The sequence below is a fragment of the Calliphora vicina genome, chromosome 4 (genome assembly GCF_958450345.1).
Source record: "Calliphora vicina chromosome 4, idCalVici1.1, whole genome shotgun sequence".
In the NCBI taxonomy this organism is placed as follows: domain Eukaryota; kingdom Metazoa; phylum Arthropoda; class Insecta; order Diptera; family Calliphoridae; genus Calliphora; species Calliphora vicina.
The window spans coordinates 109,390,467-109,408,159 of NC_088783.1; the positions used below are offsets into that span (position 1 = coordinate 109,390,467).

The 17,693-nt window shown below is 28.9% G+C and overlaps 1 protein-coding gene across 4 annotated transcripts in view; it reads left to right on the plus strand.

Moving 5' to 3' along the window:
• Setd3 (SET domain containing 3) overlaps nt 1–16,172 on the plus strand; it is a 57,135-nt gene extending 40,963 nt beyond the window's left edge. For all 4 annotated transcript variants that reach the window (XM_065508174.1, XM_065508172.1, XM_065508171.1 and 1 more), the window contains exons 2-3: nt 13,847–14,107; nt 15,281–16,172. In XM_065508174.1, the coding sequence (XP_065364246.1) occupies nt 13,847–14,107; nt 15,281–15,779 (760 nt within the window). In that variant the 3' untranslated portion in view covers nt 15,780–16,172. The remainder of the gene's footprint in view (nt 1–13,846; nt 14,108–15,280) is intronic.
• The last annotated feature ends 1,521 nt before the right edge of the window (nt 16,173–17,693 follow it).

Below are 17,693 nucleotides of genomic sequence, written 5' to 3' on the forward strand. Positions count from 1 at the left end.
TTTAAGAAATCATTTCTTAGACAATTTTTTGGAAAACTAACGATTTTAAGTAGTTTTTCTTAGGCAAGATAAACCTTTTAGTACGGTTTTCACTTTAAATTGATATGTATTTCCTTAACATACGCTCATATAAACATTCATATAAACATTTATAAATATTGTCTGTCCTCCCTTCTATCTTCCTTATCTTTAAAACTCTAACTATAACTTTAATTATATCATGCTATGAAATGTGTCTTTAGGGGAAATCCAACAATCATTTAAACAACTTTAAAGAGAATTTACATTAAATCCAAATACACAAAGTTATGAGTGTTTTACTCATACTTTTGCAAAAATCGATTAGTTAACCATAGAAAATATGATTATTATAACACATTTATATCCATCCGTACACAAATATTGGTTATTAAATGTATTGTATGTATATTAGAGCTGCCCTTAAAAAATACTTTTGGTTTTGTCATTTAATCAACAAAAACATGGTTGAAATAAAGTGATTAAAAAATATTTTTCCCGATTTTGATCCATTGTTGATCCGAATTACTATGGCTTAACATGTGTCGTTGGAAAGGTCTTTGAAATATCTATCATTAGATATCCATATTGTCTATATTAATGACTTAGTATCCAGATATAGACCAAAACAAGTAAGAGAGCTATATTCGGCTGTGCCGAATCTTATATACCCTTCATCAAATTATACTTCAAAATACAAATGTTAAATATTTTAAGGTAAACAAAATTTATCCAGTTTTTTTTTTCATTTTTTGGAAAAAAATTTTTTCGAATTTAAATTTTTTTTTTTTAAATTTAAAAATAAATTTTTTTGTTTTTTAATTTTTTTTTTTTTTTTTAATAAAAATTGTTTCCGATTTTGACCCGTTGTAGGTCCAACTTTCTATGGTATTATATAGATCATTGCAAAGGTCTTTGAAATATCTATCATTAGATATCCATATTGTCTATATTAATGACTTAATAATCCAGTTATAGGTCAAAAAAAGGTCAAAAATCGAGGTTGTCCTGGTTTTTTCCTCATATATCAGCCATTTGTGAACCGATTTTGCTGATTTTAAATAGGAAACTTCTCGAAAGCATGTCTTGACAGAATTATAGGAGATTTTGATCCCGAAGATAAGTGGGGTCTGCAGAAATTGATTTCAACAGACAGACAGATATGGCTTAATCGACTCCGATATCTATAAGGATTCTAAATATACAGTGGTTGACAAAACAATGGAAACTTTTCCAAATATTTCATTAGTGGCCTTAAATCTGAAATAATTTTTTAAAAAATTTAAAAATTTTTGTAGTATTTTATTTGTTTACTTTTATTAACTTAATTTAACAAAAAACAAAGGACATAATTAATTAAATTCTAAAAATGAGAAAACAAAATTAAAAGATTTCTTTATTACGGCATTGACAAAACAATGGAAACTTGGTATTATTTTAACAAATATGGTCTAAACTTTGCAATAACTCAATATTTTGCTGGGTATCCCTTATTTTTTATAACTGCTACACATCACCGATGCATTGAACCAATTAAAGAATCAATGGTCTCCTTTGAAATATTTTGCCATTCCCTTATAACCGCCTCCGATAAATCTTACTTCCTGGTGTAATTTTGGGTCCTTATTTTACGATCTACAATTTCCCATAGATTTTCTATGGGATTGAGATCTGGCGATTGGGCGGTCCATTTCAAAACACGTACCTCGTTGGATTGTAACCACTCCACTCCGTTACAACCCTAGAGGTGTGTTTCGGGTCGTTATCGTGTTGGAATCTCCAAACTAGGGGCATATTTTCCTCAGCGTATGGATACATAACATCGTTTAATATGGTTCTGTATCCTATACCTGTCATGGTATCTTTTATAATATGAATTGGGACCATACCTTGCCCTGAAAAACATCCCCATACCATAATATTGCCATCGCCAAACTTTACAGTCTTATTTGGATCTAATCTTTTTCCCTTTGGTCGTCTTACAAATGTTCTCCCATCACTGCCTCTTAAATTGTATTTGAATTCGTCGGAAAAGAGGACAGTATTCCATTTCTGTATCGACCAGTTTAAATTATCCCTGGCAAATTGTAGACGAGCAGAACGGTTCTTTTTAGAAATGAGTGGTTTTTTCAGAGGACGATAGCAATCAAGACCAGCCTCATTTGCCCTGCGACTAACTGTTCGGGTACTTATTTCTAATTAACAACCTCTCGAGGAGTTATTTTTGGGAATTTCTTGAACTCTCTCGCTATTAAATTATCTTGTCTAGGAGTAGCCTTACGAGTTTTTACAGAACCGGTCTTACGAAATTTCTTTATAATTTTTGAAACTGCTGATTTATTTATGGAATATTTGTCACAGATACTTTTTTGTTTTAAACCAGCTTTAAAATCGTTAATTATTTTATTTTTTAAGTCATCACAAATCTTAACTTTAGCCATTTTCGTTAACTTTGAAAAAAAAACAATTATGCGAAAAACTTAGAAAAAGAAATTGTGAAAAAATTTCCAGAATTTAAAAATAAAATAACTGTTAACAGGATGCTTTTTACATCGTTCTTTTAAATATTATTTTCGTTTTACACTTCTTTCTTGCAGAAGTTTAAAAGTTTCCATTGTTTTGTCAGTAGCGAAATTGTGAATATTTTTAATTTTGTTCCCTTTTTTCAGAATATAATTAAATATGTTGTTTGTTTTTCAGTTAATTTATATAAACAATTTTTATTTTAAAAAAATATTTTAAATTTTGGGCTACATATGGAATATTTGGAAAAGTTTCCATTGCTTTGTCAACCACTGTACATCATTGCAATGAACTATGAAATATCTATCATTAGATATCCATATTGTCTATATTAATGACTTAGTAATCCAAATATACACATCTGCTCAAAATAATAGATACACCTAATTGGAAAAAATTTAAATGGCGGTAACATTGAAAATTTCCTCGCAAGCGTTAAGAATACATCATATTATTAAAATTTCTATCTGGCAATGTCATGTCAGTCAAAAATCTGGCAACTATTTGCTTTCATGTTGATTTTTAAAAACGAATTTATTTGAATTACAAAAAATTATTTGCTCATAAAAATAGATACACATCAGTAATTTGTAATTTGTTTATATACAATTTTTTTTTTGTGCAATTTTTTGTTCCTATTTACGTGAAACAGTAAGTATAATTTAAATTTTAGCAACAATTTTATAAAAAATAGGACTCTTTTGAAGAAAATGGGACGAAATCATCATTGTACCGAAGATGAGAAAAAAATTGTTCAAAGGATGAGAAATCAAGGAAAATCATTACGGGAAATAGCAAAGAGCATAGGAAGATCTTTACATTTTGTCCAAAATGCTTTATCTAAAAAACAAAAAAGAGAAACTCGCGGTAGACCAAAGAAAACCAGTCCAGAAACAGATAGGCGGATCGTCCTTATGGTTAAAAAAGACCCTTTCATATCATCGAAAGCTATTTCTGCGGAGCTATGTAACGAAATCAGTCCACAAACAGTTCGTCGTCGTCTTTTACAAGCTAAATTGCCGGGAAGAATTGCCAGAAAAGTGCCACTAATGCGCCAAAAAAATATCAAGACAAGATTAGAATTTGCTAAAGAGCACTTACAATGGTCCGGGTGTGAAGGCGAAAAAAAATGGAGAAATATTTTATGGAGCGACGAAACAAAAATAAATTTGTTTGGAAACGACTGCCAAAGAAATGTACGCCGACCAAAAGGAAAAGAATTCCACGTTAAATTTACAAAAAAGACGGTAAAACATGGCGGGGGAAACATAATGGTTTGGGGTTGCGTTTCATGGAATGGTGTTGGTCCGATATTCCGAATAGAAGATACCATGAATGCTAGTGGGTATAGAGACATATTGGAAAACGTAATGCTTCCATATGCATCGGAAAATATGCCATTAATATGGACATTCCAGCAGGACAACGACCCAAAACATAGTTCAAGATTAGTTAAAAACTGGTTCTTGGAGAATAACGTACCTGTTTTAAGCTGGCCCAGCCAATCCCCTGATTTAAACCCAATAGAAAACTTGTGGAGTGAATTAAAGATAAGGCTTTCGAAGGAAGTTTTCAAAAATAAAGACGATTTATGGGAGAAAACGCAAAAAATATGGTACGAGATTCCATTGGAGAAGTGTCAGAACTTGATATCCAGTATGCCCAGAAGAGTGGAGAAAGTTTTACAAAACAAAGGTGGATATACTGGATACTAGCTTTACTTTAATAATAAACTAATTTTTTTAAGATAAAATTTATTAGCTTTTGTTTAATAAGAATTTTTAAAAATGTATCTATTATTATGAGCACCAAATTTTTCGAAATTTAAGAAATTTAATTTACTTTATAATATTTTTTATTAATTATGAAATATTTTGTTTTTGTTTTTTACTCTCCTTTTAACTATAAATAAAAATCGACTGAATTTTTTTTATAATTTTACAATATACCATTATTTTTTTTCGTTTTTAAAAAATAAATTTTGGTGTATCTATTATTTTGAGCAGATGTGTATAAAGGTGGAGTCTGCAAAGTGATCAGACATTAGTGGTAATTACTGTCTATAAGAGAAACATTGACTACTTGTGCTTAACTGCTGGGTGGTAGTGAGTAGCAACAGTACTGTGTCGTATTAATTAAAGTCCTATGTGTTGTTTCTAGGTTGGTTGTGGTCAGGCGCGGATCCACGTCAACCATTTGGGGGGGAGCGGTAAATTAAAATTTGTTCTACATTTTTCTTTTTATTCCTGAAAACTTTTCAATTTTGGGGGGGGGATTTCCTATTTCACCCCCTCTGAATCCGCGCCTGGTTGTGGTAGAGACAGTAGTAGTAGTATTTTCTGCTCTTTTGCAATCACATATTTTGTTAGTTAGTTTTGAAATTTTCTGCTTCCCTTTTGAAATTGCTGCAGGAGCATCTTCTTAGAGTATTAAACTGATGAAAATACATTAGACAGTGTGGAAAATAAAACCATAAAATAACGTTCAAAAACAACGAAGCGTAAGGAAGAAAATTAAATAATCACAATTTTAAATATGCAGTTTTGTAACATCATCAACATTATTATTTACGGGGCAAATTAATAAAAGTTCCACATAATTTAGGGGGAAAATGGGAAAATGTACTTTTTAGTTTGATTTGGCAGATTTTAGTTAATAAATATAGGCACAAATCCTTAAAATCTAAAATTTCTCCTACAGTACGTATGATTAATATTAATTCAGAGGTTAGGTAATAAAATTGTCCATAACTTTGGTAATTTTTGTTAGATTTCTATAATTAGATATGGAAATAAACGATTAAAGAGCAGGCTATAATCATTTTAAAATTGATTTACTAAAAGCTTAAAATCTAGCTTAAAATATTCAAATTTAAAGAAGAGTTTGTAAAAAAAAATGTTTTCAACTTTTTTCTCCAAGATTTTATTATTGCATTATAAAGAAACTAGTTATTTTTATACCCTTCACCTTCGTTAGAAGGGTATATATAAGTTTGTCATTCCGTTTGTAATATCTACATTTTTCATTTCCGACCCCATAAAGTACTGTGTACTTACTCTCAGAAACGGACATCTAAGGGACTGACAAATTTGTCCGGTTTTGATAGGTGTCCGCTATTGAGAGTAGAAAATAATTCAAAAGAATTTGTTTGGGACTGAAAAAATGTCCGTTTATGGGACGTGTCCGCAAAGAGAGAGTACACTGTATATTATTCTGGATCCTTATAAATAGCGGAGTCGATTAAGCCATCTCCGTCTGTCTGTCCGTCCGTCTGTCTGTTGTTAATCAATTTTCTGAAGACCCCAAATATCTTCGGGATCCAAATCTTATATAATTCTGTCAGACATGCTTTTGAGAAGTTTGCTATTTAAAATCAGCAAAATCGGTCCACAAATGGCTGAGATATGAGGAAAAAACCAGAACAACCTCGATTTTTGACCTATTTTTGACCTACATATATCTGGATTACGAAGTCATTAATATAGACAATATGGATATCTAATGATCGACATTTCAAAGACCAAAATTTAAATTTAAAAAATTAAAAAAAAAATTTTAAATTAAAAAAAAAAATTAAATTTAAAAAATTTAAAAATAACAATTCAAAAAAACATTTGTAACAAAAAATGAAAGAAAAACAACTTTGGAAAAAAAAAATTTTGTTTACCTAAAAATATTTAAAATTTGTATTTTGAAGTATAATTTGGTGAAGGGTATATAAGATTCGGCACAGCCGATTATAACTCTCTTACTTGTTATACCCTACACCACCATAGTGGGGAGGGTATAATGCGTTTGTGCAGATGTTTGTAACGCCCAAAAATATTAGTCTAACACCCACCTTAGAGTATACCGATCGACTTAGAATCAATTTCTGAGTCGATTAAACGATGTCCGTCAGTCCGTCCGTCTAGTCGGCTGGCTGGCTGTCCATGTAAACCTTGTGCGCAGAGTACAGGTCGCAATTTTGAAGATATTTCTATGAAATTTGGTACATATTATTTTTTCGGCTCAAGGACCAAGCCTATTGAAACTGGCTGAAATCGGTCCACTATTTCACCTAGCCCCCATACAAATGTCCTCCCGAAATTGGACTTTATCGGTCATAAATGTTTAATTTATATATGTATCTCCACAAATTCCGCTCCAAATTAGTTTTATATACACAAAATTCATGTCACCAAATTTTGTTACGAACGGTCCATAATTAGTCATAGCTCCCATATAGACCCGCTTCCGAAAATCACTTTAACGTGCATAAATCGCTTAAAAATGTTGGTACACAGACAAAATTCAACATACTTAACTTTAATATAGACATAAATCACACGACCTAATTTCATGGCGATCGGTCCATAATTGGTCATAGCCCCCATATAAGGCCCACTTCCGAAAATCACTCAAAAATATAAATTATTGAAATTTTAAAAGAAAAATGTTTTTGCTCTTTTACCTAGTGTAGGGTATTATATGGTCGGGCTTGACCGACCATACTTCCTTACTTGTTATATTTTGTAAATATGTTAAATTTAAGTATAATCTGGCAAATCATCATGAACAGATTGACGCTTGAACAACGTTACCAAATTCTCTAAATTTACTTTGGAATCCAGTCATCGATTCACGCAACTTAGACGACTGTTTCATAGGAAAATTATGTTCCGCTGTGAGGCCGCATATGGAATGAGATTAACCCAAAACAGACTCCATTTTATCCATTACATTCTGAAAAATACACCGTTTGGTGCTGTTTACACGCTAGTGTTATCATCGTACATTATTTCTTCGAAAATGAAAACGGAGCTCGCGTTATGATCAATGGAGATCGTTACCGCATCATGATCAATGATTTTTTGTTTGAAAATATTGATGAAATTGATCCGGGGCGAGATGCGGTTTCAATAGGTGGGCGCTAAGTGCTATACGGCGATGATGATTGGCGATAAGATGATGAGAAATGAGCCTGCCAATAATTGGCCTCTAAAGGTCGTGCAATTTGACACCTCTCAATTATTTCCTGTGGGGCCACTTGAAGTGTCTGGCCTATGCTAATAAACCAATAACAATTGACGCCTTGGAGGCCAAAATTTTTCGTCTGATTCGTGACATACGGCAATCTATGCCCGAAATCATTTTCAAATGTTAATGCTTTTCAAATTGATTAAAATTTTGTTTAGTTCACCCTTTACAATATTTTTTTTAAAGTTTAATTATATTTGATGTCTGCTACAGTCATTCAAGTCACACTAGACTTTTTTTCACTCTCCGCTGAACTGTCAGCCAGTTATGGCAAATGTTTTTAGTTCATCATCTAGTGTTTGTTTCTGTCACTGCTGCTACTCCAATTAGAAGCAGTGACTGTAAGTTGTAGTGATTAAATTTATTTAAATAGAAAGTTAATTAAGTTTATAGTTTTTTAGAAGAAGTAACGAAATGTGAAAGTTCAAAATGGTGGCAAATAAAGAACATAATTTAAATTTCGAAAATTTTTTGGTTAAATAAAGTTTTAATAGCTTCAAGATGAAAACATTTACGAAAGACGATTATTTTGTGTTTTTTATAAAAACAGGCCTTAAATTTCTATTATAATTGTAATAGAAAATCAGGGAAATATGAATAAGTAATTTAAAAGACCTCTAAACAATGATGACTATACTTAAATAACTTTTTTAATTCTGCCAAAAATTCCTAATTTTTTAAAACCCTTCACCCTGATTTTGTCATTCCGTTTGTAATTTCTATATTTTTCATTTACGATGAAGTATAAACTATATTCTGCATCGTTATAGAGTCTATATAGCCATGTTGAAATCAACTTTCCGAAGTCCCCAAATAACTTACTTACTTGATACATAAATCAATATATCCGCTGCTGTCCCGGTTCGGTTGCTCTTTAATATCGAGAAAATCGGCCCACAAATGGCTGAGATACAAGCAATAAACCAGGACTACCTCTATTTTTTACTTATTTTTGTTTTTATGTATATCTGGATTATTATAGACAACATGGATATCTAATGATAGATATTTCAAAGACCTTTCCAACGACGAATAGAATAGAATCTTGAAAAAATTTTACCATAAGCTTTAAGTTGAGATTTTCTTTAGAATTTATTCTTCATTCTAAGTGCTTCAACAAACTATTTTCGTTGTTGAAAATTTAGTTTTATTTTTCGTTTTATTTCCATTATTGTCTTAAGAAAATTAATTTAACTCTACAGCCTATTAAAATTTATGTATGTAGATGCCTTTGTTATAAAGAAAAGTCTTGTCAAAATCCATAAAGTTAACTTTTTCCTTCAAAAACTTTCCATAGAGATGCTGAGAAAGTAAAGAAGTATTCGAATTGATAATAATCCGAATAATATCTTTAAAAATTGTCCTGGAATGAAGTAAATCCTTCTTGATTCTCTAGTGTCTTTTGTTTATGTTATATAAAACAATTCTTAAGTTTAATTATTTTCTCATTCTTTACAAGCTTTGGTAACCGATTAATCGCTTTCCAAAATGATTACAACTCTTCAATGAAAGTGTTAAATTTTCCTCTGTAAGTCACTTTTATATTTGTTTTTCCTTATTAAACAAAAAATCTTATTTGCCTTCATATAATTGCACAAATTTTCAGCGTAATTTAGTTTCAGCTTAAAACACAAACATTTGCTTTTATTAATGGCTTGAAATGTGCTCTAGCATAGCAGGAAAAGTTAATGTTTTTAATTGTTTTAAGAAATTTTTTTCCTTCCACTTCAATTCAAAAACTTTCATCATATTTTCTTAGTTTAACACAGACATCTCCAGCAGAATTTTGCTTTTGTCTGAAAAGATTCTTGCAGTAGAAGAATTTAAAGACAACAAACAAAACCTTGGTTTTTTGTTTTCTTATAATAATTCTGAGTAATACAAGATTAAATCTTAAGAAAAACTAAAGTGACCTACATTTAAGGCAAACACATAGGAAACTATAAATTCTTGAATGAATGAAAGACGTAAAAGAAGTGAAAATTTTAAATAAGAAAAGAAAATATGATCATGGAATATTGTAAAATATTTTCGGAAAATTTTGGAAATTAAATGATTTGACTATTATTTATTAGTTTAAGCTTTTAGAATAAATTTATTTTAAGTTGATTATTGCTGGATATCTTGGCATTTATTTCCTATTTCAAACATAAAATTTGAATAAAAATTTAAAAAGTTATGAGCAATTTTCTCTCTTGACCTCTGAATTAATATTAATCATACGTACAGTAGTAACATTTTTGGAATTTAAAGAATTATGTATTACGAGTACTACAATTCAAAAGTATGTACAAATTTAGGTTGTTAAATGATATCTTAGAGCCATTAAGAACAATAAACTCATCTTTAATTTTATAATAATACCTTTTTGGAAAAGAATTTTTTTTTTCAAAAATTTATTTTGTTTAAAATTTTATTATTATGAATTAAATTAATTTAGCTTGGTATATGGGCTTTTATTTATATTATAAAACCTAAAATTCTGTTCAAAATTAAAATAAATTTAATTTTATGAACAAATCTTCTCATTACCTCTGAATTAATATTAATCATACGTACAGTAGGTTCATTCGATTTTAATGAATTATAATAATTCAAAAGAATGTAAAAATTTAGGTTTTTTGTAAATTAAATCGTAACTCAGAGACATTAAAAACATTAATCTCAACTTCTATTTCCATTTTTAAACATATAATTATGTGAAAAATTAAAAGAGTTATGAAGAATATTCCTCCAAAACCTCTGAATTAATATTAATCATACGTATAGTAGGAACTTAGGTTTTTGTTAAATAAATTCTAAACTCAGCCGTTAAGAACTTTATTTAAAACAATTAAGAGAGCTATATTCGGCTTTGCCGAATCTTATATACCCTTCAACAAATTATACTTTAAAATAATTTTTTAAATTTTTTTTTTTTTTAAAAAGTTTTTTTCAAATTTTTTAGAAATTTAAAGTTTTTTTTTCAAATTTTTTTTTTTTAATTTTTTGGAAAAAAATTTACGACAAAAAAAATTGGTTGATGAAAAAAAATTCGGGTTAAAAAATATTTTTCCCGATTTTGACCCATTGTAGGTCCAACTTACTATAGCCTTATCTAGTACATCGTTGCAACGGACTTTGAAATATCTATCATTAGATATCCATATTGTCTATATTAATGACTTAGTAATCCAGATATAGATCAAAAATAGGTCAAAAATCGAGGTTGTCCCGGTTTTTTGTTCATATCTCCTTTATTTATGGACCGATTTTGCTGATTTTAAATAGCAAACTTCTCAGAAAGCATGTCTGACAGAATTATTGAAGATTTGGATCCCAAAGATATCTGGGGTCTTCAGAAAATTGATTTCAACAGACAGACAGGCGGACATGGCTTAATCGACTCCGCTATCTATAAGGATCCAGAATATATATACTTTATAGGGTCGGAAATGAAAAATGTATAAATTACAAACGGAATGACAAACTTATATATACCCTTCTCACGTAGTTGAGGGGTATAAAAATGTATGATTTCTATTGATTTTACATTCTAACTTTTCTTTCAAAAACTATAAGATATTATAGATAATTTCGATATATTTGAACATACGAAGTTCTTTCGAACTTCCAAAAAGTGTTAGTAAATAATCTAATAATCTCTGTAGTTTAAATATTTTTCAATAAAACATGACTTTAATTTTCAGTAGGTTTTCGAATATAAAGTGTTGATAAGTCATAAATAAATAAGAATTATGTTTGAAAATATGCAATTTTTTCGAACATCCAAAAAAGTATTGGAAACTATTTTAACGAACTTTGAATTTTTGGGAAACAAATTAAAATTTTTTCATATTAATATTATGTACTGAAAGATAAGATTAAATGATGTTCGAAAATTCGAAATTTTTTCGAACTTCCAAAAAGCATCAGAAAATAATCTAATAATCATCTAGAGTCTTAATATAGTATTAATTTTTATAGCAAACATCCCTAAGTACCTTGAGCATCTTCGAATTTTTGAGAAATAGTTAATATTTTGAATGATAAAAAAAAATTTAAATGATGTTCGAAAATTTTTCGAACTCGCAAAACATGTTCGAAAATATTATAATGTTCATCTACAGTCTTAATATATGGCATTGATTTTTATATCAAATATCCCTGTACGTTCTATTAGCTTTTCGAACTTCGAATTTTTGGAAAACAGATTTAAATTTGTCCATATTAATATTAAGTATTGTAAGATAAGACAAAATAAAAAATTTTAAATGATGTTCGAAAATTCGAAAATTTTTCGAACATCCAAAAAGTATTCGAAAATATTTAAATATTCATCTAAAATCTTAATAAATTATCAATTTTTAAATCAAACATCTCTACCTTTAGCTTTTCGAAATTCGAATTTTTGGGAAACAGATTAAAATTTTTCCATATTATGTAATATGTATTAAGTGTTGAAAGATAAGACAAAAAAAAAAATATCCAAAACTCCCAAAATATATTCGAAAATATTTTAAAGTTCATCTAGAATCTTAATAAATTATTAATTTTTATATTAAACATCTCTGTAATTAGCTTTGGCATTTCGAACTTCGATTTTTTGGGAAACAGTTTAATATTTTTCTTAAAAGATATTCGAAAGTATTCGAAAATAATTTAATATTCATCTAGAGTCTTAATTTATATGAATATTTGTAAGATATTCATTTTTTAAAGCAATTTGAAAATTTTATTGTATTTTTAATTCAAAAAAAATAATTTTTAAATGATGTTCGAAAATTCGAAATTTTTTCGAACTTCCAAAAAGTATCGGAAAATATTTTAGTATTCATCTGGAGTCTTAATTTGTTTTAATATTTATATAAAACAGCCCAGTAAGAACTTATTTGCTTTTCGAACTTAAAATATTTGCTAAACAAATGAAAATTTTGTCACATTTTTATTAAGTTTTTATATTAAAATTTTTTTAAAGCAATTTGAAAATTTTATTGTATTTTTATTAGATAATCCAAAAAAAATTAATTTTTAAATGATGTTCGAAAATTCGAAAATTTTTCGAACTTGCAAAAATTATCGGAAAATATTTTAATATTCATCTGGAGTCTTAATTTGTTTAAATATTTATATCAAACAGCCCAGTAAGAACTTATTAGCTTTTCAAACTTAAAATATTTGCTAACAAATGAATATTTTGTCACATTTTTATTAAGACATTAATTTTTATATTAAACATTTTTTAAAGCAATTTGAAAATTTTATTATATTTTTATTAGATAATCCAAAAAAAAGGAATTTTGAATTGATGTTTGAAAATTCGAAATTTTTTTCGAACTTCCAAAAATCATGAAAAAATAATGTAATATTCCCCGGAGGCTGTACAACGTATTGTTCTTTTATCAGACTTAATTTTAAATACTAAGCTATTGGAACTTAAAATATTTAATAAAAATAATTTTTTTTTACTGTTAGGGTCTGTGTACCTAAAATTCGAAAATTTAAGCTTATTTCCTTAAAATCTTATAAAGATTTAACAGTTTGAAGACGGCATAATCTTTATCTTTACAAGTTCTGTGGCTAAAAGAAAAAATTGTTTTGTTATTAAACCAAATTCAGTGGAAACTCTGAGAGACAACGGGTTTTTAATGATGTTTTTAGCATAATTTTGTGGCTTAAAAGATTACAACTTTAACAGCAGCATATTCGATGTATTTTTTTATATTTGCTGTTGCTTTTTTTGAGCAGAAACTTAAAGATACTTGACTGTTAGCTTAGTGTTACAAAAAAGGAGAGACAGATGTGAGGAGGGGGTAGACCTGGTGTAAATAGAAAGGATAAAGATGATGTTGATACTGTTGCTGTGTTAGAGGTTGGGGCTGAAAGTTTTGTTTTTGTTTTAAAGCCGTTTGTTAGTAAGACCATGCAGCTTTATGGCGGTCGGTGTTCAGCAATTTTCAAACATTTGTTGTGGCTGTGTTAAAAAAGTTTTTAATTTTTTGCCTTTTTAATATTTGATAAGAAGAGGACCATGAATAGTGATGAGAATGAACATAATGATGATGTTGCTGTTAAAGGCCAAACTGCCCATTCATGTGTAAAAACATCAAAATTAAAACATAGTTTTTAGGCTTTGTGTAAATAAAACAACTTTAAATTAAATAAAAGTTTTACATAAACTTTTTGTAAAGCACTAAAAAAGTCTTAAGGTTTTTTTTTTTAGATACTCAGCAATTAATTTTAAATCAACAAACTTTGTTTTATATAAAAACCATGAATTAATTTTTAATTTTCTTTGCTTTTACAGATGGGCCGTTTCTACTGTTATGACCCGGGAAAATCTTATTCCCCGCTCCAAACCCTTGCCGGGCGAAGAAACACCCTCTACTATTGCTGCCTTAATACCTTTCTGGGACATGGCCAATCATCGTAATGGCTCTATCTCTTCTTTCTTTAATGTGGAGACCCAAGAGATGGAGAGCAAAGCCCAGGAGGACTTTAAAAAGGGTGAACAGGTTTTCATACATTATGGCGATCGTTCTAATGCCGAGCTAATGACTCACAATGGGTAAGATTTATTGGATAAAAAAGCTTTATTCACTAAAAGCTTTTTTCCAAAAATGTATTATGTTTAAAAGAAAAAATAATCAAAAAAATGCAAAGATTTTTTCACAAATGGAAATTTTTCATAAAAAAGCTTTTTTTTATTAAATGAGCTTTTTCAGTAAAACTGATTTTTTATATGTGAAAGTAGCTATTCCAACTTTTAGGAAGTTTCACATAAACGATTTTTTCAAAAAAGTTCTTTTTACAAAAAAGCTTTATTTGCAGAAAGCTTTTTTCCAAAATTGGCTTTTTAGAAAAAGCATTTTGACTAAGTAGCTATGTTTACAGGAAAAAATAATAAAAAAACGAAGAGTTTTTCATAAATAGACATTTTTCATAAAAAAGCATTTTTATTAAAAGAGCTTTTTCAGAAAAACTGATTTTTTGTACGCGAATGAAAATATTTCAACTAAAAGTAAGTTAGTTTCACATAAACGATTTTTTTTAAGAAGCTCTTTTTACAAAAAAGCTTCATTCGCAGAAAGCTTTTTTCCAAAATTGGCTTTTTAGAAAAAGAGCATTTTGACTAAGTACCTATGTTTACAGGAAAAAATAATAAAAAAATTAAAGCTTTTTTCATAGAAATTTTTCATAAAAAAGCTTTTTTATTAAAAGAGCTTTTTCAGAAAAACAGATTTTTTGTACGTGAAAGAAAATATTTCAACTAAAAGTAAGTTAGTTTCACATAAACGATTTTTTTTACGAAGCTCTTTTTACAAAAAAGCTTCATTCGCAGAAAGCTTTTTTCCAAAATTGGCTTTTTAGATCATTTTGACTAAGTACCTATGTTGACAGGAAAAAATAATAAAAAACTTAAGAGCTTTTTTCATAAATAGACATTTTTTCATAAAAAAGCTCTTTTTTATTAAATGGGCTTTTTCAGAAAAACTGATTTGTTGTATGTGAAAGGAAATATTTCAACGAAATATTTCTTTTTACAAAAAAGCTTTATTCGCAGAAAGCTTTTTTTGACTAAGTACCTATGTTTACCAGAAAAAAAAAATTAAGAGCTTTTTTCATAATGGAAATTTTTCATAAAAAAAGCTTTTTTCACTAAATGAGCTTTTCACTACAATAGGTTTGTTTTTTATTATTTTCAATTAATTAATTTCTTTTTTCTCTTTCCCTTATCCAGTTTCATCAATGCCCAAAATCCCAAAGACAGTGTAACCATTAAACTGGGCTTAAGTACCTCCGATGCTCTATTCGCGAAACGCAATCAACTCTTGCAACTGCTCAACATACCAAAGACTTGTGAATTGAAAGTTCTACCTCCACCCGAGCACATTTCCTCGGAACTTTTAGGTTTCGTTCGTGTCTTCAACATGAATGAAGAACAATTGGATCACTGGATAACGTCTGAGCGTGCCATGGACCTGCTGCATATTGATTGTGCTTTAGAAACTGAATTGGAGTCGAAAACCTGGCAGTATTTGCAGATACGCCTTATGCTACTATTGAGAGCCTTCTTCACCACCCTGGAAGATGATGAAAATCTATTTGAGGGACTAAAAAAGGGTGAAATAAAGCCAGCAAGAACCTATATACAGATGATGATATTGGAGTATCGTATACTGGAGAAACGTATACTGACTGCTGCTTTGGATTATGCCAAACAAAGGACCAAAGCCTAAGCAGCAACAGCCACTTTAACAAGATGAACAAGATGAATTAATAATAAAAAAGCGCTGAATATATATGTTACAAGTAGCAACAAAACTTTTTTTAAAAAGCCCTGGAGAAGAACTACAGATATAATGGCCACTTTACAATGTTTTTTAAGTAAAAAAAATAAAATAATTCAAAAAAAACCTAGAGATAAAACAGTACAGACTGTAACAACTACTAATATAAAGATGCCGACAAAATAACAAAGGAATTCGAAACCAAATAACCAACAATAACAACTACACAACCGCAATGCAACAAAGTTAAAGGACAACAACAAAAACAATAGATCACAAACACAGCTAAGAGTGTGTGTATAAGAGAATTATTAAAGAGACAAAGTCATCTTAAGAATACTTTTTTTTGTTTATAAAAAAAAGTATTCTTAAGAATACTTTTTTTTTGTTTATAAAATATTCTTAAGAAGACGTTGTCTCTTTAAAAATTCTCTTATACACAGACTCTTAGCTATGTTTGAGATCTATTGTTTTCGTTGTTGTCCTTTCACTTTGTTGCAATGCGGTTGTGTAGTTGTTATTGTTGGTTATTTGGTTTTGTATTCCTTTGTTATTTTGTCGGCATCTTTATATTGGTAGTTGTTTACAGTTTGTACTGTTTTATCTCTAGGTTTTTTGTGAATTATTTTATTTTTTTACTTAAACAAACATTGTAAAGTGGCCATTATATCTGTAGTTCTTCTCCAGGGCTTTTTTAAAAAAAAGGTTTGTTGCTACTTGTAAGATATATTCAGCGATTTTTTATTATTATTATTTTATGTTTAATTCTTAAATTTACATTTCAAATGTATTTGAATTTTTTTCTTAAAAGTATTTCATTATTTAATTTCAGTTAATTTATCAAATGAGTGTCATGAATAACTTAGTTTTATTATTTTTAGTTTCTTATTATTTTATGTATGTGTTTAATTTAGAGTTTATCTTTGGTTCAGGAATATGAAGATAAGAATTAAATTCTTGTATTACTAACCAAAATTATTTGAAGTTTATAAATAAAAAAATTTTATGTTTAAAAATAAATTATTTTTATAATCAACGTTTGCAAAATCATTGGAAGCTACTCAAGCATCAATATCAAAACGTTGGCGAGCAGCAGGATTCATCAAAAAGCAGGGAAATTCAGAAATTGAAAGGCGATTTTGTATGCTGGGACACTATAAAAGAAAATCATTACTTACGATGAAAAATGGTTCCATTACAATAACCAGAAGCATAAGAGATCGTATGTGAAGCCCGGCCAACCAGCTGAATCGACACCAAAGCTCTGTATTTGCTGGGAGCAAAAGTGCTGAAATATGGCTAGACCATCTCAGGGAACCTGTACCGAATACAACTGATTCGTTTGAAGCGAATCGTTTGAATAGAATCGGTTGCTATTATACTAACAAATTACAATATTTACCATAATTAGGTTAGGGATTAAAACGACTTAGGTCGGTTGATAAAACAGATTAGTTAATCTAAAAATAAATCTTATCTTAAGATAATCCAATAGATGTTTTCTACACCATTTCCAATTGTATTACAGATATTTCTTAGTCTGCTTTTACACAGGGCAAGTTTTCTTGTCTGAGTTTATAGGTTAATGGCAATTCTCTTTAATTCTCTTTTGCTTTCTCATTTCCATTATGGCGTCTATTAGGTTTTGACATACAAAATTTAACACAGACTTGCTGTGTGTAAACAGACGAGCAAGTTTGAAAGAGAATCGAATAGACTTGCTTCAAGTAAACTTGTCCTGTGTAAAAGCAGACTAATTGTATTTCAGAAATATCTAATTATATTTCAGAAAATTCCAATTGAATTTCAGAAATTTCCAATTTTATTTCAGAATTTTCCATATTGAATTTCAGAATATTCAAA